We start from the raw sequence: 27,686 nt of genomic DNA on the forward strand, positions 1-27,686 counted from the left end.
AATATATTACTCAGAAGTGTTAACGGGCCTTTAAAAGATATACAAAATAAGTTCAAATAAAAACAAACTTGTTGTTTTGGTGGGCTCTTCCGATCACGTTATATCTCGCGGTGTGCGATCATCTCGCGTGAATTACACCACAAAAAGAAGATTCTCGCGTGAATTAAACTGATGGGTAAAAATAAAGGGTGTGAGGCGGCCGGTTTGGATGATTCTCGTCTATTTAGAAAGGTATACCTATTCAAAAAACAAAAACAAAAAAACATTTATTGTGTTTTTACGTTACCATGCTATCTGATCAGTTCAACTTTAGCGATCGCCATTTCATGTATATGTTTTCGATTTGGTAACCTACTTCTAGATTCCACGTGTGGAACTGTCAAATATGACGTACATCCGCTTAGCGTCAGGCATTGTTTATGTTTTCTGAGCTTTTAGTTTGGAGGAGATTGTTACGGACTTTTACCCTGCTAGTCTCATCTCTTGAAGGTAAGTAGAGGTAAGCACTGTGATAAAGTTCTTCTTTTCCATGCTACGTTGCCCCGCTACACAATTTCATAAGGAAGCCTTGCTCAATATAATATAAGACATTTGTGTTTTCTACCAGAATGCCCATTGGAATCAAGCCTCGGATTGTGGTTCTCTATGGGTCTCAAAAAGGTCAAGCCCAGTCCATAGCAGAGGGGATAGCTGAAGAGGCAGAGGAGCATGGACTACTTGCTGAGATCAGCTGCTTGAACCAGAAAGACAAGGTAGCAATTGCATGTCCAATTCGTTTTCTTGGATCATGCTGCTGACATGCCATAATGCATCAAATGCGGTGGTCTACGACGTGTTTTCTTCTGTCTGATACAAGCACTCATCTCTGGTTCAATAAAACGACGTCTTTCAGTACAATCTTGAGAAGGAAAAGTCCCCGGTGGTCTTTATTGTGTCTACGACCGGAGATGGGGAGCCACCAGACAATGCCCTGCAATTTGTGAAGCACATCAAGAAGACGACGCTCTCCTCTGATCACTACAAACACCTTCACTATGCACTTTTAGGTAAATGAACCTTAATCTGTAGTGTTTTTTTGTGTAAATTGTGAAATTGTTGTGCACTCTGTATTGATTTCTTATTTGCTTTGTCGGTCTCCTCCAGCTTTAGGAGACACCAATTATGAAAACTTTTGCAACTGTGGCAAGACAATTGAGCGCCGTTTACAGGAGCTTGGAGCCCAAAAATTCTATGCAACAGGATATGCAGATGACGGGACTGGGTAAATTCTCCAAAGGAATGTGAAAAATATCTAAGACTAGGGTTCCAAGTGTGGGACAGTGAGGCTCCTTCACATAACATAAAACAACACTAAATGTTGTAATTATATGGTGGACAGAGTTGCTTCACTGGCCATTTAGGTACATCTTTGGAACCTTCATTTTAAACATGGTGCTTATAGTACTCAATCTCACATTTTTCCATACAACTTGTTTAACATTTAAATGCTCCCTCAGAAGTAGTCCTGCTACAAGCATGAATATAAACATGCAATGCAAGGCTTTTGTGAAATTTAAGTCAGAAATGTTTATGGGTTCTAACAGCAAAATAGTTAATTACTAACATACACACTTTTTCATAAAAGTCTTAGTATTGATTTTTTTGCCCTGCTAAACAATTTTTTTTAATTTCATGGAGTGTTTGCACTCACTATAGGAACTAAAAACCCATCATCTAGGAAACAAGATGCAATTCATCTGTGATTTTTTTTCCACCCCTTCAGTCATCTGATACATCCCTAAGGCATCACTTAATTCTGCAGCTGTAATGTACTTTTGTTTTCCCAAGGTTGGAGGTAGTTGCGGACCCTTGGCTAGAAGGCCTGTGGAAAGCTGTCAAAGCAGTGTTAACAAACATGGCTTCCGATTGGAGTATTAAAGAGGATTCAGAGAAGACAATTCCAGATTCATCGATACCACATGTCCAATTAAACCTGCTAAGCCTCACTGACCTTCAATCTTCTGATCTGGATCGCAAATGTTCATCTACGGGTTCAGCTTCTGCCACACAGGCGGCGTCCCCGTCAGTTGAAGGTGTCAGTTTAACCACACCACCAGCAGAGACACAAAGCTCAGATTCTGGAATGTCCAATGCACCTTCATTGTCACACTCAGTACCTCCGCTGTCTGACTTGTCTCTAAATGTTCCTAGTCTACCTCCACCTTTTCTAGACGTGTGTCTTTACGAAGTAGACACTGTGGAAGAGGTGAGGATTCTTTTATCTCTTAGATCCCCTACCTATTATAATTAGAAATTTTCATGAAACCTTTCTATTTTGTGCATTTTTAAAAAAAATGAGCACGTAATCTCTTTCAGATTTTTGGACCGTTAAACATTGAAACTCTCAATGCGGTTCCTATATCCCGTGCTGTTTGTTTAACAACAGGCGACTCTGTCAAGACTGCCATCCTCCTTGAACTTGACATCACTGTAAGATTTCTAAAATGTTCTCTTTTTTTGCATTCCTCAATGACTTCTGTATTCATTTCGAATAACGTTGCTTTGTAAATATGTTTTCTTCCTCTCAAGGCGTACCCTTTGTTGACCTATCAACCTGGGGATTCGTTTGATGTTTTCTGCCCCAATAGAGCCTCTGAGGTCAAGCAATTGCTTCAAAGATTGGGTCTTGAGGATCAGAAGAATCATCATGTCCAAGTTTCTTTACTTAAAAACACACACAAAAAAGGTCAGCACACATCAGGCAATTATTTGCAGCATGTCTTGTGCAGCACTGTGTTGAAATGGCCAAGAAAAAACAAGACACTAGCAGGATCTCTTTTATGTTAGAGCAGTAGTAAATAATCATGCAGCAAAAAAAACATGTTGTTAGCGTGGCATTCATTTCCTGCCGGCTATGATGTAATGTTTTCTTTCTCCGACTGGGTCACAGGTGCTCAGGTACCCTCCTATATCCCTCAGAACATTTCTTTACTGTACCTGCTCACGTGGTGTCTGGAGATTAGAAGTGTTCCGAAGAAGGTATGTAGAAACAACAACAAAAACAAATTCAGCTCATTTTCAAAAATTCTCAAGCTCAAGGAGATAAATACTTTATATTTAATGGGAAGCGCAGACAAACAAAACAAAAATATTTGTTCACTGATGGATGCTCCACTTTCTTCAAGGAATATGATTAAACTTGGAAGTACAGTAGTTGTTTTAAATAATTCTGTTGTCATGCAGATAATTTCTCTTCAATTTTATTAAATTCACACACTACAATCGCACCATAAATCTGAAGGCAATACATGTTTTATTTTACACCTCCGTCCATGCAAAGCCGGTTCTTAAGGTGTTTTAATAAAGCCTCCAAATGCTTATTTTTACTCTGCATAGTAAAAAAAAACTGTTACGGATGTTTCTCGGTGTGACTTTCAGCCGTCTTTCCTTTGTCAGGCCTTATTGCGAGCGCTGGCTGAGCATACAGCAGACAGCGCGCAGAGGAGGCGATTGCAGGAGCTTTGTAGCAAACAAGGCACTGCAGACTACAACCAGTTTGTGAGAGAATCCAGCCTCAGTGTTTTGGAGCTTCTCGCTGCCTTTCCATCCTGCCTACCTCCCCTCAGCCTCTTTATAGGTCAGATCACTTTCTTATTTAGCAAGCAGGAGTTCTTGGTGGCACCATCATGTCAAGGCTTTAGTAGATGAGTCTTTTTCGCTAGATCCATATTACGGTAATTATATAGGTTTAAAATAACCTTGTAATTACTTGCGGGAAGTCAAGCGTTAGCAATGAAAAATTGTAGCTATAACTTTTCAACTGGTGATTGGTGATTTTCCGAGAGCCAAGCCTGGTTCAGTATTAGAATGATCAGGCAATTCAACATAGCGCATATCTTGGCTGATGCTTTATCATCTTGACTAGATCAGCACCAAATTATATACCTCGGTAAATACTACCACCTCCTGCATTTGTACTTTTTTTTTTAATTAAAAAAAATACAGCAATGTCCTCCCCAATGCAAAAGTAATGGATGTGTTGCTAATTGTCCCACATCTCAAAGTGTTAATTACAGTGGGGGTGAAAAAAAATCCTGGATCTGCATCTTTATCCACATATACAAAAACAATATTACATTCTTCTTTGGTCCATGCTCCATCCTTCCCCAAAGTTTTGTGAGATGCATTTTGAAGTAATTCAAAGTACCGGTAAACAACAAAAGTCTATGAAAACGTAACCTCACTGAGGGAAGAGAATTGGGCGTCTTTTTAATTTTTTTTTTTTTTTAAATGACGTTGCTGAGATTTCACAGAGAGTCACTACAGTCCTTTTTTGGGGGGTATTTCCATTTATTTAATTTCTCATCATTCATGAGCATTTTGAGAAAATTGCAGTTTCTAGTTTCACTTTTTCCCATGTCAAGGGTGATGCAACCTTCGTCCAGAGAGAGGCGCTGTTACCCCAATAAAGCATTAAAGTCTGTCTTTGACACAAACTAGACTTCAGTGGGGCAATAGTCCTTTCCTTGTGTTTTATGAGTTTTTCTCTGTAAAGTAAGTTAGCCATTCTTGTTATTTATCCTCGATAATAATGAATTTGATAAGTGTCACTTTCATTCATGCTGTCTTACGTTTGTCACTGTTGAGCAAATATTTCTCCTCATTCATTAGCCATCCTGAGTGGTTCAGTAGACCAAACTTTAGCAGACAAGGAAATGAGTTGGTGACAGCTTCACATACAAGTTGTCCTCGAAAACACCTTCAGTATGTCACAGCTATTTTTGGCTTCCATGCTAGTTTCCTGCCACAGTGCCTTTTTTTCTCCGTAGTGGTGATCAGATGCAGAAATCAACAATCGTTATGTGAGAAAGCGTGTAGCTGGAGGCTTCTCAGAGCAACAGATGTTATGTTGGTGGATTGCGCGGAGGGCTGGAGGTTTGCACAAATGCAGAGGTGATCTTGGAGCAAAGGTTAATGGTGAAGCCTGACTCAGCATGCCAAGGACACAGTGTTATGGGCACCTTCGTGTTCATTAGACTGCAAGATCAGGGTTTATACTTTTGCTTTTGACAGTAACTATAAATAATGAGGAGAGCATCCAAGAGCACAAAAGACTACAGATACACTTTCTCCTTTGTCCTATTATATGATCCTATTTTTCCCCCCATATGTGAAAAGGTCATAGCAGACTGCTTGTCTGTAAGCATCTTTTTCGTTATAATTTACTGCAGGGCTCAAAGGTATTTGTATCAAGTTGGAGACCATTTTTTTTCTCTACCATCTGCTACTAGCCATGTTTGAACTTGTTCCTCAGTCCACAAAAACATGAACATTGAGAATGAAGTTTCTTTCTTTTTTCACTGCCACTCACTGCTTACTTGGTATTCATCGACAGGATGAGAAAAAACATTTGAAAGGCTGCTTAGTGAAAGTATGTGAACTTGCAAGGCCTCTCTTCCAAAATGAACTAAAATGCATGTGCATAGTATTAAAAAAAATAATATTAATAAAAAATTAAGTAGCATAAAAAGTAAGGACGATTCTTTGAAATGTGTAACAGCCTTCCCATTCATCTGTTGGTAAGGGGACCATTCATGCATAAATATTTGACCTTATACTCCTTTTTTACTTTTCACATGTTAGATGAATGGAACGATGGTAAAGATGAAGTATCTCACAGATACTTGGACAAAAATCAAGATTTTTCTAGAGACTGCACTTAAAAAAAAAAAAAGGAAATATACCTTTAAAATTGTCCTCTCTCAAGTAAGAATGAAGTGCATGTTTAATAATCTACTTAGTGACATGTGAGACGAACAGTTCCAAAGGTTCTACTAGGTTTTCATTTTTATTTCAGAAATAGTGAACATTTTATTTTTCCAGGTTGAGCCGTCTTTAAATATTTATTAAATGAGTCCCCATGGGTTTTATATTTCAGTCCAAACGTTTTGATCATAACAAAAGGGTAGGAGACTATAATCTCTGCTTGTCAAATTAAATTGAGACCTTCAAAGCATCACCTCCATACTTGACCTTCAAAATGACAGCAACATGTACATTACAATAGAGAGAAATCAAACAATGTGCAGTGAGCAAAAACGACCTTTGGTCTTTTGAATTCTTTTTTTAAACTTCAATTTAAAGACTACATAACTATATTTAAAAAATACAGTGAATGCAATGAAACTAAAAATGTTTCTTAACTCATTCACTGACAGACATTTTCAGACCCTCTTTTACCCTAACGTTTGAAAAAATATATAAATAGGTTCCTGGGATTGAATGGCTCAACTGTGAAAAGACAAATAAATTCGTCAATGGTGAATGAGTTAATTCGGGAAACCTTAAAAAAAACAACCCAACATTTCCTTTAATGACTCAGTAAAAATATGATCTTATTGTGGAAATTGTTTGATTGGTCATATATATTGTTAAAATTAGAACAGTAGTTTGCATAAATTTGAAGAATAGGGGTCAACATGTTGATCAAGAAATTTGAATTTTCCAAAAACATTGAGAAAATATTATCTTATTGTTTTTCCAGTATAAAGTTGTAAGAAATGTGTAACATAAAATATTTCAAGGAGCCTTCAATCACCAAACTTATGACCATGACTGTGGTGATCCTGAGTGCTGATCCAAAACCCCCACATCAAAATAAGGCTTGTTAGACCTTGGTTGAAATTGAAGCCCAGTGCCATATTTTGATTGTTAGTGAAGGTCATTACGCAAAGTACCTGCTCCAAAATAAATAAAAACTTTTTTTGACAGGGCTATTTTGCCTGAGGGGGGTTTAAATAATGCATGTATCTTTTTGACGAAATTCAGACACAAGCAGGAAGGGGTTATCCACTGTTTGATGAGCATAGTGATGTTTTCTAAACATGGCAATCTGAAAGATCTTCCATATTTAGTTTTATGCATGCCATTCAATTTAAATGACTTTTGACGTCAGCCTGCTGAGCTTCCTCCATAACACCTTGAGCTGTTAGCAAGTGTCAGGCTCAGAGTGTGAGCAGATTTTGTCCAGCTGTTGGTCTTTCCGGGCGATTTAGCTGAATGATGTCTTTTTGCGGGGTCTCAGCTGCTTCGGTCTTTCGTGTTCATCAATTATTCACATCCAAGTTTCAAGTGATCCAACTGGTTTCTTTTTGCCCACATCAAATCGGTGGCCGTGCATAGCAGTGGCGTATCCTGTTGCTACAGGCGGAAGCGCTGCTCCTTCTGCGTTTTCTCAATTCCAGCGACCCACCTTTGCTAATGCAGTGTGCATTGCTTATTACTAAAAAGAGGGCACCTTCATGGCTGACTTTGCAATAGGGTTCGCAGAAGCAATCTGCTTCCCACTGGCTTCACATCTGGCCGCTTGGGATTCAAACTGCCTGACTTTGTAATTTTAATATATGTCGCAACAGCATGTCCTAAAAACAGACTGAAATTTGGGTGAGGGTTACTGAAAGTAGACTAACGGTTTGGATCACAGTGACTTTGCATTCATTGGTTTTAACATATTTGGAGGACAACAGGATGATTGACAGCTGTGCAATTTTTTTTTACATTTTATTTTTTATTTTTTAGAGCATCTCCCCAAGCTGCAACCAAGGCCTTATTCAGCTGCCAGGTAAGGAGACTGAAATTGCTTTTCACAGCTATGACATCATTTGTTAGCATTAACATGGCCTCACAATGATAAATGTCTGTCTTATTCCAACCTTAATATTACTCCTCTCATTTCCTCTCTGCACAATGACGACTAAAAATAGTTTCCGAACAGCAATCGGTAATTGAAAGGAAGAGAATCCTGAATGTGTTTTGACAGTGATTATTAGCCACGTTAGAATATCTAAATTGCACTGAAACTTTGAGAAATGTCTTAATTAACAAAACCGCAGTTTTGTTCGAGTAATGCTTCAATGAATGAATGGCTTGCCAAGGGGCTAGTTGATATAAAGTCATCAATCTTTATGTGCTGATGTGAACAGTAATTGTTGTCGTTTGGTTGGAAGACACTGGGTTACAGTATTGTACTTCCCCAGGGAAGGATTTGATTTTAAACAGACATCCTTAATTAAAAATGCATCTCAGCGGACATTTCACAAAATATGTGATGCTTGATGGGTTTTATTATTTAGTTGCTAGTCTAATACAACCAATACTAGACCAAACGCTCTGCTTTATTTAAAGATAAGATTTTGACGGGTGCGGTTTAAACAGTGTTTATTATTTTTCTGCACTGCATCATACTGATCTATAGTATTCATATTTTGCCATGTCATGTTGCTAAAATGCCTCTCAGTATGACTCCGTGCAGTTTTGCCACTGTAAACTACAACCACTTTAATAAATATTGTGGCAGGAAAACCTCTGCCGGTGTTAAAAGAGAAATCAGCCTAAACATATTTTTTTCCAAAATATGTTCCCAGCAGGCCCACTAGTTGAAACACAGCATTCTGATTAATATTGCGTTTGTGAAATATGAGTTAAGCAGCACAATCCACCCGTTTTTATCTATTTCAGGGGGCGGCCATTTTGTCACTTCTGTCGACTGAAAATGACATCACAACTGTTCAGGGCTCAGGTAACAACCAATCACAGCTTCAGAAAAAAGGGCTGACGTAATTGGTCCTTACCTGAGCATTTGTGATGTCATTTTCAGTCGACAGAAGTGACTTAATGGCCGCCCCCAGAGATGGCTAAAAACAGGTGCATTTTGCTGCTTAACTTATATTCCACAGATGCAAATGTAATCAGAATGCTGTGTTTCAACTAGTGGGCCTGCTGGGAACATATTCTTGAAAAAAATATGTTCGGGTTGATTTCCCCTCTTTAAGCAACTAAATCCATCCATTTTAGCCATCTCAGCAGGCGGCCATTTTGTCATTTCTGTCGACTGAAAATGACATCACAACTACTCAGGGCTCAGGTAACGACCAATCACTGCTCAGCTTCAGAACAAAGGTCAGCCGTGATTCGTCGTTATCTGAACCCTGAGTAGTTGTGATGTCATTTTCAGTCGACAGAAGTGACAAAATGGCTGAGATGGGCAAAAACGAGTGGATAAACTCTTATTCCACAAACGCAACATTTATCAGAATGCCTTGTTTCAACTCGTGGGCTTATAGAACATATTCTTGAAAAAAATATGTTTGGGTTGACTTCCCGCGTTTAAGACATCATTTTTGACGTACACATGCAACCTAAAGTTATCTGCTGAGGGGGTATTTGCATTGTTTATGACTATTTAAAGCCACATTTACAAAAAGCAAAGTATGCTTTAGGTAAAGATTGAGGTGTTTTATAATCTTCATGCATAAAAATAAGACTTCCCAACTTTCTACTGGACAAAAAGAAAAACTTTGAGTCACCATCTCCCACCTGCCTACTCTGTAGTCCAAGTTAAGTGCACTTCAGTGAGTACATGTGATTCCCTAATGAACTCTGTGACGGAGGAACTTGGAGCAAAACAAATGGACTATTGCGAGTCTTCTATTTAAATCAGTGTTCCATCTTTTTGCCTCACTTAGCCAGTCATCGATTTGCACTTCCTGTTAAGATAGTACCCATTAGGGTCTGCTTTAAAGCTCACAAGGAACATGAGCGTCTAAGACAAGGTCAGAACTTCTCAGCTGCTCTCCGACTCGCTTTGCTGCTTCCTTGATTGTGAAAAGAGCGCATGCCAGACAGCGAGAGACCGTTCAGAGCGAGGCGGCGACTGTAGTTGATCAGATAGTGCAGACTCGAGACATTAGAGGCTTGCGTTATTGATGCTGGAGTCAATTCAGGTCTACAGCGGCAAACAGGAAGTAGAAATGAGAAGAATGGACATGTTGGACGGCCTTCAGGGAGGGTGTAGATTTTTTTATCACTGTTGAATGTCATTTTTGTGAGTCTATAAGCAATGTGAATGGTTGTTTGGTATAAAACAGATCCAGAATATGTCAACATATCTCTAAGCCCTCAGTGGAAAAAAGTTTGGACAGCCCAAGCAGATCTATAGATGTTGCACCCTCATTTTAACTGCCATATTTGAAAAATCAAATCACATTTAAAGCCTTTTCATCTCTGGTACTTTGATCAACGACTGTCCTTTTTTTTTTTTCGAAAGTATTTTTTTTTTTGTATGAATGGTTTCCATCATGCTTTTCTGCGCCACTCTGTTCTTTATCTGTTCATTTTCACTTTTTCTCTCGCTCTCATCATCAACAGCCTGTATTTCATGCACGCGCGCATGCCCTCACTATCACTTGCTTGTAACATTTTTGTCTGTCGTCTCTGAAACTCGCAGCTCCTGCCTTCAGCACCCAGGCAAGCTGAATTTTGTCCTCAGCGTCGTCGAGTTCCCAGCATGCTCAGGCCGTCCCGTTGGGAGGCGGGGCCTGTGTACTGGTTGGCTCTTTGACCTCGTCACCCCTCTCCTGGTTCTCCCAGGGAAGCCTGCATCGCAGCGTTGCGTGGCCTTGCCGCAGGTGAGTGCGCACGAATAAAAAAGAAATAATATTTCTAGACTTGAGAATCTGCAATGTTTACATGAGAAACAATATAGCATTTTTGCCTTGGTGGAGGTCTGCGCTCTTTGAATGCAATTGATACCCCATTTGAGTTTTCTTCTGTGAGATTCCACCGATTGCCCGGGTTTGGGCCTGTTATGTGGGGTCGATTCAAATCAACTAGAATTTGAATTAAAGAAACTAAATCCCTTCTATCACACCCTGTGGATTTTAGTTGGAGCTCATAAGTTTTCTCATTAGCCTGTCTTAGAATGTTAAGTAGATCAATTAATAGATTGGGAGGCCCACAGTGGCTCCTCAGCAGTGTTCTAATTACTTCCATTATTTAGAATGCACACTAATGTTCTGTGACCCTCACACCTCAGATCCATGTGAGTTTGAGACCCAACTGCTCCTTTCGACATCCACCTGACACATCAGTGCCTCTCATAATGGTCGGACCTGGTACGGGTGTCGCACCCTTCATTGGCTTCCTCCAGCAAAGGTGAACTAAAAATACATGACTTCTTGTCTACTTCCTGCTGGTTTTGTGCAGATTGTTGCTCTGACCTTTCCAGACCTGCTCATATATATTCACAAATGTCCATGTTTAGCGGTGTTTCACCACTGCACATTTCTAGCTAATCTGCCCTGACAGTTGAATGAGGCCCTCCACAAGCTTCATAAAGGTTGACGTCATTCCATCGCATGCGGCATAATAATGATATACATATTATTATTATATAGTAAACGCTAAGTGCTTCCAGCGATTGTTTTAGCCGTTGCATTAGAAATAAATGAAGTCCCCCAAAATGTACATATTCACACATACAGTGCATAATTTGGTATATAATGAGCAGCCAGGAGTCACAGAAGCTCATGGATGCATATTGATTTAAGCTTTAAAAAAATTGCGATAGCCATGGAGTGAATGCTGATGCGAGGATGCTTTTTTATTATGTGCATTTTCTTGCAGATTGTCTAATTTAACCTTTAACTCATTCACTGCCATTGGCGAATTTACTTGTCTTTTCACAGTCCAGCCATTCAATTCTAGGAACTTATTTGTATTTTATTATTTTCAAACGCTAGGGTAAAAGAGGGTCTGAAAATGTCTGGCAGTGAATGAGTTAATTATTGTTGTCAGGAATATTTGGTGGCAAAATTTGAAAGGGGGTTCTGAATTAATGGTTAGGCCAAGACTGCAAGATGACCTGTCATAAAGAGTTAATGTGACTGTCTGAAGCTTCTCTTACTCGGGTTGATAGATGTGCGTTGAACTGAGCCCACGTCTCCCTGGACTTGTCAGGAAGCAGCGCAAACCTTTTTAGTGTGACTGACACGTTTAAGTCACGGGTGACTTTGCGCAAATGAGGTGGTGCCCCAGTCAACTCCAATTGCCTCTAAGCCACCTGGACAGCCGACCTGCGTTGATGGGTGGGGTGCGTTGGCAGCGACTGAGGGTGACTGTTGTAAAATCCTTGCTGCAAGATCAATGTCAGAAATCTGACGTGTCACTTTGAGGGAGGGACATACCTTGATCATTGATTGTGAAATTGACTCTGTCTAGTATTAAAAAAAAAAACGATGTCAGATAATATTTGAGAACGTTTTTGAACATTGATTTTTTTTTTCTGTTCTAAAAATAAATAATACAAGCCTGCTTGAAGAGAAAAAGAAGCAGGGCTACAATACCGACAGGCTATTGTTGTTTTTAAGCCATTCACTGCCATTGATGAATTTACTTCTCTTTCCGCAGTCCAGCCATTCAATCCCATGATCTTATTTATATTTTTTTCAGATTTTTTCAAACATTAGGATAAAAAGAGGGGCTGAAAATGTTTGGCAGTGAATGAGTTAAATGTCTTTAAATTCAAATGTGCAAGCTTTTTGCTTTTTAGCTTTTTGAATACCATCTGGCTAATTCTTGTTGAGAAATGTGATTATGGCAACATGACTTCACAGTCAGTAAAACCTGACGTACACACACAATTTCAAATGTTACTTTTAAAGCACAAAAACAGACACAGGTGCATGTCGACACACGTTTCCTTTCGTAACATGACTTATCCGTTATTTTGCCGACTTTGCGCAATCACAGTGAGATGAAAATGACTTGGAGATTGTCAAATCCAGTCATGGCTCAGCTTCATCTGTATGAAATCACTGTTGGGGTGAGCAAACTTTTTACACGGCAGAAATTCATTTGACATTTGTATGACCAGTCGGGAGCCGTCAGTCGTTTTCTGCACCCTGCTGTCAACCCCGAAACATAAAATGAGTCGATGGACTCGAAATCAGGCTGGAAATGGACTTTGCACAGCTTAAGTCCGGCAGCTGGCACTGAAGTTGAAATACAAATGTATAAGCATTCTAACTTTGTCGGCCAGTAGCCACCCGTCAATGTTGTCATTATGCCCAATTGGAATTTTGCTGGAATTTTCAGCAAACTGAAGTGAAATGAATTCCTTTACATGTCAAGCCATAGCGAGCAAATAGATTGATATAACTCCACATAATCTTAGCTTTCAAACCCTATTATGTGAATAAATGGCAGCCACCTCTTATTTATGAGCTAAATGGAGCACAGGAACAAAACAAAGTATATGTCAACATTGCAAAACATTTTGAAATATCAAAATAACCATTTTAGCATTTTATTTATGCAAATCTGTTTGTTTGACCCAAAAACAATATTCAAATCGTTACTCATAGGTTTTGTTAAATGCCTCCTCACAGCGCCTTTGTTACGGTTCATGTTTTCTATTGTTTTCATTCACCATTGGAGCTTAAACTTCCATGTACAGAATTCAGCATGCCTCCTGTCTGATCTCATCTTCCCGCCTCCTCCTTTGCATCTCGTCGTGCTGTCTGCATGGAGCGCAGGTGACTTGTGTAAACCTGTCCTGGTGTGAAGCACCGTTGTTCCAAACACGACCTCGCCGATTGATGCCAACCCCGAGATAACAATCACCAGTTTGTCAACAGGGGCGCCGTATCTTCCTCTGGGCCTGAAAAGCATCCTGTTTGCAGGAAAATCATGCTGAGACCCTTCCATCTCTACTCTTAATGCTAATCGATGCTTGTTTGTAAAAATAAATCTTTGATTTCGGATTGCTACCGGAAGAAGCCTCTCCTAAAGGTCACAGACTCACTAGGTGGTGCTGGTTTTTTTTTCCCCCCAAACAAGCTCTCCAGCTTAGTTGGCTGGCATTGATCTCTGCACAAGATTCTATGCAGAATCATGTGACGGCAGTGAAATAAATATAACACTGAGCTGTCGCCTGTCATATCCTTTATGACGTTAAAGACAAAAATTGATGCCAGAGGCTAAACTTCACAAGGATGACAAGCAGCCAAAGCTTTATCCAACCTGGACAATCCAATACAAGAGAGAAAGTATTGAATAATGAAATTTGTGCTTTTTATAGTGATAATACTCCGTTTTGACACTCTCGGGGCGGTATTTTATTTATTGTCTGCTGTTTCTTTCTGTGTTTGTTAGTTAGCCGAACTATGCAAAACTGCTTCAATCGCAATTACCACTAAAGTTTGTAGAAGGCGTGGACCAAAAACATTCGCATAAATTAACGGATTCAATATTTTTCTTGCTTTGTCACTCTTCTATTCAATCTCTTTAGATTCTAGCCGGTGTGTAATTTTGCATTTGTAATGAGCATAGTAATCAATTGATTTGATCAATTTTTAAGAGAAGTGCCGATTTTAGAATTGATTGTGAATTCATCGAGGTAAATGAGACAAGTGATGTGCGCTACCTGGCTGCAACCAGCACACGTTTTGTTGATTCTTCCATCCCGAGAAAGAATTAAAAAATGATTCTTTGACCCATACCGGTATTGAACATCTTAAAATGCTTGTCAGTCATACAGGACACATATAGAAACAGAGTCATTGACACTCTCACTAAATGCGAATGGAACCCATGCTGCCTGCTCGGAAGTCAGGCCGGTGAACAACTACCGGATCTGCGACCTCATGAAATGTTCCGTACAAGATAATTGGGATGTTTACCAAGTCCTAACCCTCGGCCCTCCCTTACGAAATGGCGCGCTTCTAGTCCCGACCAAATTGAATGCTCCAGTTGCCTCTCTCCTCATGGGATCGTGTTGCACGCTGTTAAGAGTGTGCAGATGCAATGATATAATTTGTATTCAGGGAAAGGCGTCGGTGTGGCCTGTTCAGAATGGAACCCGGGTTTTTTCATATTGGTATTGATCCCTTCAGGGCAGGCGGTGAGTGGAGACGAGCACACGAAAATGAGTATACTTGAGGCCGTTTGCGGATCAGAAGGATCTTGCCCAGGATGCAAAATGGAAGGAATTGGAACTACAGCCAGACGGCTCTGTTCCCAGATTCAGCATGATGGACACAAAAATGAAAGACTTGTCTTTTTTGTAATTATTTGGCTATCCTTCTGCTGAAATTTGATTCTTGCTCCATTTTAAATTGAGAAATGTGACAAAACAGTGAAAAATACTCTGACTGTCTGTGACAAGATTATGAATAATATTTGTTCCGTTTCCCTTTCAAAACAATTGAGCTGCAATGCTCACAGTATAGTTATAGACAGCTACAATTTTACCTTCCTATATTTAAGTGCAAATTTTAATCTTAAAGTGTCTTTAATCAGTGCCAGACATTTTCAGACCCTCTTTTACCCTAACGTTGAAAAAAAATCTAAATATGTTCCTGGGGTTGAATGGCTGGACTGTGAAAAGACTTACAAAAACGTTTTTGGCACTGAATGAGTCAAGTGTTTTTTTTTGTTGTTTTTTTTTTAATCCAGTAAAATGCAGGTTTACCTTTCTTCTGCAGTTCAGTTGTATTTATTGAAATACATTTTTGATGAGCAATTTGGCCTGGGTCTATGATGCTACTGTTTATTAATATTGGTCATGATAGTAGTACTTGAAGAGCTAAGATTTTTTTAGCTTATACTTGGGGTAAAAAGTTGGAGTATGACTGCACTAGAGTCTTCAGCAACAATGACATTTATTTAAATCAATATTGTGGTGAAAGTTATACTCTCAGTTTGCTCACTACATGACAGTGAACCTGAGAGGGGAAGATTCTGCTTCCGACTTTCTTTGTTTCCGACACTGGCGTGCTTGATAGACAGCTCCTTCGCTTTTTCTTGCCCGTCTCCTCTTTGTGCATTTCATCATGCTGTCAGGGGAGAAATGCGCACACCTGAATCCTTCACTAAATGTAAAGGCAATCTCATTTGTTAACTGCTCTAAAATGCACATGTTTTTTGTCCTTGTGAGCAGTCTGGTGAGAGCGGACTTAAAAATAAAACATTTGACCGTTGTGCACAATGTACATTTTGTGCAGTTTGACAGTCGACTGCTGTTTTCATTGCTTGAAGTGGTAAAATCTTTGACATGTGAGCCCAGAAGCATGACAAGTCATAATGTGATCTTGGACCTGCACACAAGTGAGAGCTTGATCCAATGTTTGTTTTTTTTCCTCCATCTGATGTTTAAAAATGACTTTGCTAAACACTCCAAGATGAACACATTTTCCAAATGATGCTTCATGTCTTAATCATTCAAATTTCCAGCCACCCAACTGGTTCATCAGCGACTAAATTATGGTGTTCATTTATATGCATTGTGCGGCAGACCATTTAGGAGTCAGCTGCTTAATTCTGTGTATAGCACATGCAGAAGGATTGAGTCTTGGTAAATTGTAAAGAACGCCCAAGGATACCAAGCATTTCCCAAAAGACATGGTATAAAGAGCTCAATTTAATTGTTTTGCTGTTGATATCTTATTTTGATCTTTATAATTGAAAGAGATAGCGAGGAGGTTGAAGGAACACACTTGTTTCCTTTTTTCATGCCTCTGCACTTATTTTTTTTTTTTTTAAATGTGAATGAAAAAAACCTTTGCAGTTATTCAAACTAAATGAGCTGTACCTGATTGTGTACTGCACAACCACGTAGCCATTTTATGGACAATTTAGAGTCTTCAATTAGTTTAACATGCATATTTTTGGAGTGTGGGACAAAACTGGAGGACCCGGGAAAATCTCACCCAAGCGTGTGGAGAACATGCAAACTCCACACCAGGGCCAGACCCCAAGACCTCTTGAACCACGATGTTACGAGGCTACCATATACTGCATACTGTACAACCAGTTTTTTAAAAATTTTGAATCTGTATGAGTGAACACAGGTGCTCAGCGCGAGTCTTGATTTTATTCGCTTTATTCTCCTAATAACGTTTTTGACTTTGCATATCCGCTCAAGTCATTTTACATTCTTGTAGGGTATACAACCACAATGGTTATAATAATGACCCATGAGAAGAATGGGGCATTAGTTTCATAAAGTAGAACAAAACTATTGAAAAAAAAAACGTTTTTAACAGTTTAACATGCACAACCATTTTGCAATACCGTTATGTTTACACTGGTGTGCATGTTACCAGCTTACGGCAAAAATTATGTGCGAGTCAACAGACCAGTTGCAGTTGAAGATGGGGTCAGTTAAAAGAAAATAAATGAATGTATTGGCAAAACACACAAATAATTCAATTGGGTTTATATTCATAAAGCATAATAATCCCAAATTAATGGTATGAGGTCTAAACTGTAGTATTTTCCTTTTGCTGATGAGAGTGGTTAACATTAGAGGAGGGACGTGTATCATTGACACGACACAAGCATATAATAGCTGTCCAATTTTTTATTACTACATAGGGGCCGCTTAACTATTATAAAACATCCGTCATTAAATGTACAGTGATGACTGGTACGAAATCTGTTTCATTACCATGTTCTTGTTTGTGATTTGGTTCGAAACAAACATGTAGCCGTGAAACTATATTGTCTTGTGGCTTAAAAAAATAAAAAAAGCAATTGGACCTATCAACTTTAAAGGGGGAAGTCTACCCAAACATATTTTTTTTTAGAGAATATGTTCTATGCAAGCCCACTAGTTGAAACATGGCATTATATTAATGTTGCATTTGTGGAATATGACTTAAGCAGTAAAATCGACCCGTTTTTAGCCATCTCTGGGGGCGGCCATTTTGTCACTTTTTGTCAACTGAAAATGACATCACAGTTGCTCAGGGCTCAGGTAACGACCAATCACAGCTCACCTGTTTTCTGAAGCTGAGCCATGATTGATCGTTGTCTGAGCTCTGAGCAACTGTGATGTCATTTTCAGTTGACAGCAAGTAGCAAAATGGCCCACCCCTGAGATGGCTAAAAACGGGTGGAGCCACTCTTATTCCACAAATGCAATATTTATCAGAATTCCTTGTTTCAACATGGAACATATTGTTGAAAACGATGTCTGGGTTGACTTCCTCTTTCAGAAACGATGCCCTGTTGGACTCACAGCAGCAAAAATAGGACATGGTCAGAATGTCTTTATGTATTCCACTTAAGGCCGCCATTGGTGGCCGCTCTCGCCGGTCACCTCCTTCCGAGCAGATGGCAGGAACAGATAAAGCTTTTGAGATTCTGCTGATGGCATCATGAAAAGGTTGAGGGGGTCAACATTTTTTCTTTCTTTCTTTTTTTTTTTTTTTTTTAAATCCGGGCTGACAGTTTGCACCTCTCCACCAGGTGTGGAAGGGGGGAGGGACGATACCATCAGAGCCACTTTGTGTCGCTCTAATGCCTCCGCCTACTAAAAATTCTTTTCCAGACTCCCAGCCTCAAGAAGAATCCATGAAAAGTTGCACTGGGTGCAATCAATCACTGTTGCACACGCAGATTGTATGATATATATTGTTCTCTCCCTGTTTACCGTGATGGAATGTATCCCGCTCTCGTCATGCATATAACGTCCTTGCACCAGTCATTTTTGTGCATGAGGCAATTGCTGTCACTGCAGATGTTGCTTAACTGTGTCACCACTCTTTAACCTCTGTTTGCGAGAATGGATTTTCTCTCTTCCATCTGCTTCTCTCTTTGTGAATGAAGATTGACTGATAGCAGTCCCTATTTGACTTTCAGAGAAAAGGAGAGGCAGCAGAATCCCGATGCAGTGTTCGGTGAGACCTGGTTGTTTTTCGGATGTCGGTACAGAGACCAAGATTACCTGTTCAGGTGAGCTTGGTGTGCGTTTGAGATCCGATTGGGGGAATATGTCGAAAAATTTGACATAAAAAATTGTGTTCAATATAATGAGCCCACACCGCCTATTGCCAATGCTCACATTTCGTGAATAAGAGTTCTTTCATTTGGTTCCTTTAACCTTGCAGTGGCTAGTGCGTGGCTGCATTGTAAAATTGATTGACGAATTGAAAATTCTGATTGCCCCCCACATTCCAAAGACAAGAATGGTTGGTTAATCGAGGACGCTAAATTGTGATTTGTGGGTTTTTGCCAGTACCTTTTATTGTTTTTAAAAAAAAAATCAAATTTTTCCTCATTAATCTGCCTCTTTTGCTTGGTTTTACTCTCATGTCTTCATACTGACGGCTCATCCTCCGAGTATCAACGTTTGCTCAGCACTGGTGCACTGATCAAGTTATTCTGCCGGATTAATAGTGCGCATGGATTAGCTGCCGTAATCACAAGAATAGATCACAGGCGGTGTGATTTGATCCCCTTTGTTTTCGTGTTTGTTAGGTCAATATCGCCAAACAGCGAGGTAATGTTTGCCCACTGTGTGAACCACCATCATTGTTGACCGAAGCTATCGGTCTGTGTTGTGTGGTACACCCAAGAGTTGTACTCAATTTAAAAGGTTTAATAGAATCAGAACAATCCACTTACCAATGCATAACTAGCTTCTCCTTATCCCTTTTGGTTGTGGTTGTTTTAATAAGAATAATAAGAATAAGAATAAGAATGCCTTTATTGATCCCACAGTGGGGAAATTTTCATTGTTACAGTAGCAAAGATATAGGTCACACAGGGGCGGCGGCATAATGTGGCCATTAATGTATAACATTGACGGCAAACATTTAGAATCAAACCTATGTAGATATACGCAGTAACATGTGTATATACACATGTGTATACACACCAACCTACATCTACATAAAAAATATGAGGAACACTCATTTCGGCCTGTACATAGTACAGAGGAAAAAATACTCTAAGTGACAGTGCTGCAGTGCTGTAGTGAAATGTAAGGAACAGCATTGGATAAAAATAAAACTAGACTAACAGTAGTGGGGAATGTTGAGTATTGCACGGTATTACAGTAGTGGGGAATATTGGGTATTGCACGATACGAGCTCAGGTGCAGGACTGCACAATTGCACTAATGACCGCCAGTTTGTAGAGACTACACAATGTTCTTGTTAAAGAGTCTGACAGCAGCAGGCAAGAAGGAACGGCGGAATCTCTCCTTTGCACAGCGAGGGTGTAACAGTCTGTCACTGAAGGTGCTATGGAGTGCTGTTAGGGTGCCCTGGAGGGGGTGGTCCGGGTTGCCCAGCATTGATGACAGCTTGGCCAACATCCTCCTGTCCCCCACCGAGTCCACAGAGTCCAGGGAGCAGCCCAGGACAGAGCCGGCCCTCTTGACCAGTTTGTCCAGCCGCTTCTTGTCCCGGGCCGAGACGCCGCCTGCCCAGGTGACCACTCCCTGGAAGATGACCGATGCAACCACCGAGTCATAAAAGTTCCTGAGGAGTGTCCCCTGAACCCCAAAAGACCTCAGTCTCCTGAGTAGGAAGAGTCTGCTCTGACTCTTCCTATAGAGGGCGTCTGTGTTGTCGCACCAGTCCAGTTTATTGTTCAGATGAACACCCAGGTACTTGTAAGTTGAGACTCTCTCAACATCTGTTCCCCGGATGTTCACTGGTGCAGGTGAAGAGTGCTGGCGCCTACCGAAATCCACCAACAAGATGGACGAGCTAATTGGAGGTCTGATGTCTGGTATTTCCTGGAGTTTTTTATGCTAAAGCCAGGTCCCTAAAATGGAAGCCAACCCCAAAATGTTCTTAACAATAATATGTTCTATGCAGCCACACTAGTCTAAACACGGCATTTGGATTGATATTGTGTTTGTTGAATATGAGTTAAGTTGTAAAATCCACCTTTTTTTGTCCGTCTCAGGGGTCGGCCATTTTGCTACTTGCTGTCAACTGAAAATGACATTCCAGTTGCTCGGAGCTCAGATAACGACCAGTCGTGGCTCAGCTTCAGAAAACAGGTGATTGGTCGTTACCTGAGCCTTGAGCATGTAATTTTCAGTCGTCAAAAAGTGACAAAATGGCCGTCCCGTGAGATAGCTAAAAAATGCTTAAGTCATATTCCACAATTGCAATATTAAATCAGAATGTTGTGTTTAGACTAGTGGAGGTGCATAGAACATATTATTGTAAAGAAAATTTGGGTGTTGATTTCCACTTTCAATATTGGCACATTGACCTAATTCTAATCTGTTTGGCTCACAGCCACCACCATAATGGATTAGAAATCAAACAAACAGTGTGCATCAACTGTAGACCTTCAGTTTTAAATTGAGGGTATTTACATCCAAATCAGGTGAACGGTCTAGGAATTATTAATGAATTCTGAAGCATCTGGCTGAATGTGAGCGGAAAATATTGCCTGGAACACTTCAAAATTAATTCTGCTGCTTTTGTGAGCAGTCACATCATCAATAAATACCAAAGAACAAAATTAACATTGGCAGCCATACATGCCCATGCCATGAAACGACCGCCACCATGTTTCACAGGTGTGGTGGTATGTTTTGGATCTTCCTTTCCTCCTCCATAGTGTTCTCTTCCCATCACTTTGGTACAAGTTGATCTTTGTCCCATCTGTACATAGGATGTTGCTCCAGAACTGGTCTTTCTTAGATGTTGTTTGGAAAACTCTAAACTGACCTTCCTGTTTTTGAGGCTAACTTTTGGTTTTTGCACATTCTTGATCTGGCCAACTGTTGTGAACGTTTTTTTCATTAAAAGGGAAAAAAAATCTTCGGTCATCCACCGCAATTGTTTTCCGTGGTTTTCCGGGTCTTGTGGTGTTGCTGAGCTCACCGGCGCGTTCTTTCTTCTTAAGAATGTTCCAACAGTTGATTTGGCAAACCCGATGTTTTTGCTACACTATCTCTCTCTCTGAGGTTTGTTTGTTTTGATTTTCAGCTAAATGTTAGCTTGCGTGTCTGATAATGACAGCTCTTTGGATCTCATATTGAGAGTTGACCGCAACAAATTCTAAATGCAAATGGCACACTTGAAATGAACTCTAAACCTTTTATCCGCTCCTTGTAAATGGAACAAGAATAATGAGGGAACAACACACACCTAAACACACCTACAAATTGTTCTCATTTCTGATTTGATTGAAAATAAACTGAAATTAAAGCTGATACGCTGCAATTAAAACACATTGATGAATTATAAATCCATCGTGGTGATGTTTAGAGCCAAAAAGATGAGAATTGTGTCACTGTCCCAATATTTATGAACATAGCTGTGTGTTTTATCTTAATTCAGAGTTGCATGCATATTACTTTTAAATCTTCCTCACTGTGGGAGTTAAATGAATCTCGGCTCACACGCAATGTCATTTAAAGATGCATTTGCCGGCTGTCAGGCACAATTAAACCAATCCCAGGCCTGAAAAAGAGTCACATTCACATTCACATTCTGATGCTAGCTAGTCAAAAATAAGATTTTCATTTAAATGTACATATGCTAACTCTTTACGTATTAAGAATGTGAGAAAGTTTTATAATGGGTAAAATCTATTTTCGTCCCCATGTAATTGATAATAAAAATAATCATCTCCCTGCCAAGTCACACTATTCTGAGTCTAAATATTGCACAGATTTGAAATAAATTCATTGTTGCTATGGAGTACACTTGCAGTACATCTAACTTACAGTGTGTGTTCACCTGTAACAGCTGCACAGAGCAAGAGCTGGACATTTTTTCATTTTCACAACTGACTATGTTGGGGATGAATTATGTAAAGCGGACATACTGATGAAGCAACCACAAAGCACAACAGGCGCGCTTATGCTGCCTTTCAATAGAAACACACAACACAGCAATTCAAACTTATGAGCTAGGTAACTATCCTAAATAGTTTAACTGTATTTTACTTTTATTTGATATCTTTGGATATGCCTTTTTATGATGGTGAAAGTTTGTGCCTGGAACAAATAAATGCACCCCCCCCCCCCCCCCCCACCCGAAAAGATTTTCCTGCCACTGAGATTTACATTTCAGACACAGCTTTGAAGTCAATTAAAAAAAAAAAACGACAATTTATATGTGAACATGAGGCCCCAAGTGCATTGAAAGATGTAGTTCTACCTGCTGAGCTCACCTCTGTCATGTTACATCGATGTGAGGTTGTCTGTGAGAATCAAGCACGACAACACCATGGCAACACCATGGCAACTTCTAGCCTGCCAGGTCTAATCTAAAACCTGCTTGACATTTGTCAGCTTTTCCAGACAGAGCTTTGTGCTCACATTTAAGCAGAATTAAAAAAGGTTGAGTGGTAAACACTATATAACACAAAAGAGGAATTATGTCCTTTGACTATTGTGTGTTTTAAAAAAAGTCATTGGTTTGAAGCACACACCTTGACTCGCCGTAGTTTCCTTTGAGAGTGTTTTTGCTCATTGACCATCTTGCTCCTCGGGCCGTGTAGATAGCGAGGCAGAGGCGAGAAGTTGGCAAGCTCACCTCAGCCGATGGGGAGCAAGGATACACCCAACAGCAGGATTGATTAGAAAAATGTGTTTCGAACAGTGCCGCGACCTTTCTGGTTTTCTTGTTAAGCAAAATAAATTAGCTGTCTGGCACGGCTTTCCTTGGACCTTTTGCTCATCGGTGTTGTTTTTCCATTGAGCCTGACAGTTGTTTTTGTTCTTTGCAAATGTTTGGGGAGGAAATCTGCACAGAATATCTTAAGGGGATGTTGGATGTGTTGGTGTGTGGTGTCACAAGGCCATTGCGCTGCATATCCACATTTAGTCTCACCTCACGAGGCTGGCAAAGCTCTCCACGTTTTGCCGGAAGGCTCTTGGAAAAGGAACACAAGTCCTGACATTACAGGCATCTAACACATTCTCCATATTCGCCAATAACGGTGCTTGCAGACATATGTGCACCTATGTCCGCTGTAATTTCAAATGAGTGAGCCCACTTGATTCCTTTTTTCTGCACACACAGATACAAGTCTACGGTACATTCCTTGCAGTGATAAGAAACATGTTTTGAGGGCCTTTAGAACACCTAGTTGACATTCCCAAGCCGAGTATTGTCGATTGGTTGTCCGTTACAAAATTGAAGTTTTGCATAAAACTTCATCTTCCCCAAGCATGACCTATTTTTTTTTTTTTATTCCTGCCAGAGAGGAGCTGGAGGGCTTTGTGTCCAGTGGTACCTTGGACCACCTCAAAGTATGTTTCTCCAGAGATGAGCAGAAGGAGGAGGAAGCCATCGTCTCAGGAGGCCCTCCCAGATACGTCCAACACAACCTGCTGCTCCACAGCCACAAAATCATCAACATCTTGCTCAAAAATAACGGTTGCCTCTACGTTTGTGGGTAAGACAGACTCAGATTTATTTATTTTCTTTAAATCATGTGACTGTATTTTCAAACAGTGGAACCAAGATTCAGAGGGAACTCCGGCCCAGGCCCTTATACAGTATATATATATATATATATATATATATATATATATATATATATATATATATATATATATATATATATATGTACAATTTTAGGGCTGTCAAAATTAGAGCATCAACTATGGAGATTAATTTAAATTTTATAAAGCATTAAAACAAAAATTTACTCAGTTAACTCATTTTTTTAAATTTACTTCTTGTGGCAGCTGACCTCTGCTCACTTTGCAGCCAAACTTAGAGGAGGGTCACTGTCTCAAGGACGGACTTTTACATAGTTTTACTTTAATCCATTAAGGACGGGAGCGCATAACCGCGTTTCTACCACTAAAGCCGGGAGCGCTGTTGCGTGGTTCTCCCATTTTAGCCGGGAGAGCGTATACGTCATTTTGTTTTTTAATCCAATTCTCAGTCTCTTAGCCAATAAAATGCATCAGAATATACATGTGATGGTGTCGTGAGTTGTCGCAGCATATCCAGACTTTTGTCGAGGAGTAATGGCGGACGCTGTCAATCGCGGGGCTCTGCTATAAGTCACGGCAGTGATATAGACGACACGCTCGCGGACTTTAAAACCGTGAAACCATCCAAACGTGATGTTTAGATATATGTTTGTAAACAATGACGATTTCAACGTCAACGTCGAGATGTCTCACGCGGGGCTTCAGGCTTCAATGGGTTAAAATGTTGCTCGACGGCTCATTGGAGGAATCCAAAATAATTTGCGCACTTTGCGCAAACACCATATTAGCTGTACGTCTTTGGTGTATCGTTCAGTTGTATTTGACAGGAAAAGAATCGTATTAAAAAGATTAAAGAAAAGCTATTAGAACAGTTTTTGAATCTAAATATACGTAAAAAAAATGTTACCACCTTAATTCCAAGATTTTACTCAAGTAAACATCGGTTCCAAGCTTTGTAAAAAAATATAGTTGAAAAATACAATTAATCGCGATTAACTATGAAAAATGTTGCAATTAATTAGTTTAAAAAAAATTCATCACTTGATAGCACTGATATATGTGTATCTCTCCCTCTCTCCCTCTCTCTCTCTCTCTCTCTCTCTATATATATATATATATATATATATATATATATATACATACATACACACACTGTATATGATCATCAGCACTGATGTTTAATTTTTTGTCCACGTCTCTTTGCTCATGTAGTATGTCCATAACTTTCACTACTATTATGGAATGTAACATTGATTCCAGGTTTTAAGGTTTTAAAATTTTAAGATACCGAGAGAAACAGAGATTTACAACTTTTAGGAATAATTTAGGAAGAAATAATTTATTACAGGAGTGTAAGCCAGTCTTGATTGGAGTGGAAATATTGTTTTTATCTATTTCACACTGATTAAGATTAATAAAAGAGGGCCGTGCGCATGCATGATAAACAAACTGTTTGACAAATCTCCTGCAAGGAATGCAAATGCACGTTGTTGTGTTGTTGCTGTAAACCACCGAAAAGATTTTATGCACTTATTCATCGCTACAATAACAAAGCGGCTTAACTTTTATTTTGTGCATACCTACACCTTTATACACTTCCCACATATTTGTTTCTGTCAGTGCAGTTTCAGGAAGACAATGAATGATGCATAACAATGAGCCAACAGTTTTATAGCTCAGAGTCCCATGATTTATCGAGAGGGTCTCACTTTTTATCACTGCGGGGCTACCTGCTTCTCCTAAATGATCTTGGAAACATCCGGACTAAATTAATTAAAATAAATCTCACCTTTACGTCAACAGAATGATGAATGTCTCCCAAAAAGCTGCAATGGTAAGATACAGCCCGAATCAGAATTCTAGATTTATGGAGATTATCATTCACCGTGTACGACCACGTACGGGGAATGTGATTTTTCAGGTAGGGGTTAAAAATAGAGGATTGTGCAGTCTTTTGTAACCACACAAAATGCTACAGTGCACAAAGTGGGGGAAAAATTGATTAGAAATATAGATAAATATAGAAATTAATAGTGCAATAATAGTCAATTGTAAAGTGTCTCTGCAGGGTATACAGCATAACATATACAGCATAAATTTGACATTATGTTTGAAGTTCCTGGCAGGATGAGTGTTGCTCTGACACCCATCATATTTCCCTTCTCGTCCCATCTTTTTTCCACACCTCCCCAGAGATGCAAAGAACATGGCTAAAGATGTAAACGACACCCTGATGGAGATGATCAAGCGTGAGCTCCAGGTGGACCAACTGGAAGCCATGAAGCAACTGGCTGGCCTGAGAGAGGAGAAACGCTACTTGCAGGACATCTGGGGATAACACAGAACTTTATTTGTATTTTTTTTTTTAATGAACCAATAATGCTGCTTTTTGGTTCTTGCAGCATGAAAATGCCTTTAGGGTTGACAAGCACTCCATGTTTGTCCGACCAGGAAAAGCATTTACCGTAAATCAGCTTTGATCGAGGGATTTCAATGAGACTGAAATTGGGGTATGGCTCCTCCCTAGATAAACAACAATCATTTACACAGACGCAGGCATACAAATATGAAAGGATTGTGCAGGGTTTAGAAATGGATTTTTTTTTAGCATTGTGGTATTTTCTTTGAATGCGCAAAACCCGCCACCGATTTAACGCACCGCATTTGCAAAGAAGAGCTGAAGGCCACACACCAATAACTCCACATGAACACTTGGAGTTTTGTGTTATGCTGATTTGTATTGTGCATAATATCTAATTATTATCGAGCTATGTTTTTTCTTTTTTTTAAAAATTACTTAAAAAAAAAAAAAAATTTCTGAGAAAAACAAAAACTTTTCATGATTACAGGCACACTACAAGGCAGTTGTTTCTTTGTGTGAAGTTCAGAGTGAGCATATAGGCCATAAATATCCATCATAAAGCTCAGCCCTAAGCTCTGAGAGTAATGCATCCAACTTGACTTTGTTTGGGCCTGCCCGCATGCACAATGTTTTTTTTAGACTCCTCCAAATGTTGCCCAGCCGGACTACGATCTCAAACACAACACACACGCGGCCTGTCGTGTTGTGTGGTCTGCAAATAAAATCATTAAGAATGAACTTCCGTCATCACCTCTTTTCCCCTTTTATTGCTCACATTTAAGGTCATGGGTCTTCAGGTGCAAAGTACCCGAATTTATGAACTTGTTTTGGAGCAGCAATAGTGAAAACACGTGAAACTTGTTGTATTTTAAAATGTAAAACTTGCTAACTTGAAAGTTGAAGGTGCCTTTGGTTAGAGAATGAAAGCGTCTGCTAATTGAAGTCTTTTTGTGGTGGCGCTTCTTAGTCTGCTGCAGAGCCCCAGAGAGAGGCTTCCTCAGAATTAAATCTTCTAACAGCGGTCGTTTTATTTCTCGTTTTGAAGGGAGGGCAGAGGGGGAAAACATGTTTACAATCTTCCACTGCCTGCACCGTTGATGACACACCATTTAATTCGTTCTCAAGCCGGGTAAACAAAACCGTCACTGTCCTAGAAAACCACCCCTCACTGTGACTAGTTGCTTTAATATTGTCAAACAGGGCAAAGGAAAAAAGCTGCACAGCTGTGATCATTGTCACTACTTTACCTTTACTCATCGACTTAAAACGGAAGTCAACCCTAACATATTTTTT

At 39.7% G+C, this 27,686-nt stretch overlaps 1 protein-coding gene across 1 annotated transcript; it reads left to right on the top strand.

Annotated features, from left to right (window-relative positions):
- The first annotated feature begins 153 nt into the window (after positions 1-153).
- On the top strand, positions 154-27,143 carry mtrr (5-methyltetrahydrofolate-homocysteine methyltransferase reductase). Its single transcript, XM_086020149.1, has 15 exons — positions 154-231; positions 608-752; positions 893-1,046; positions 1,144-1,261; positions 1,828-2,245; positions 2,356-2,469; positions 2,569-2,725; positions 2,930-3,018; positions 3,436-3,616; positions 7,558-7,600; positions 10,265-10,445; positions 10,853-10,971; positions 18,463-18,555; positions 23,788-23,982; positions 26,225-27,143. Exons 1-15 carry the CDS (start codon positions 209-211, stop codon positions 26,367-26,369), a joined length of 2,175 nt encoding a protein of 724 aa, XP_085876275.1. The 5' UTR covers positions 154-208; the 3' UTR covers positions 26,370-27,143.
- The last annotated feature ends 543 nt before the right edge of the window (positions 27,144-27,686 follow it).

The sequence above is a fragment of the Filicampus tigris genome, chromosome 21, assembly GCF_054856515.1.
Source record: "Filicampus tigris isolate MCC_2025a chromosome 21, RoL_Ftig_1.0, whole genome shotgun sequence".
Taxonomy (NCBI): Eukaryota; Metazoa; Chordata; class Actinopteri; order Syngnathiformes; family Syngnathidae; genus Filicampus; species Filicampus tigris.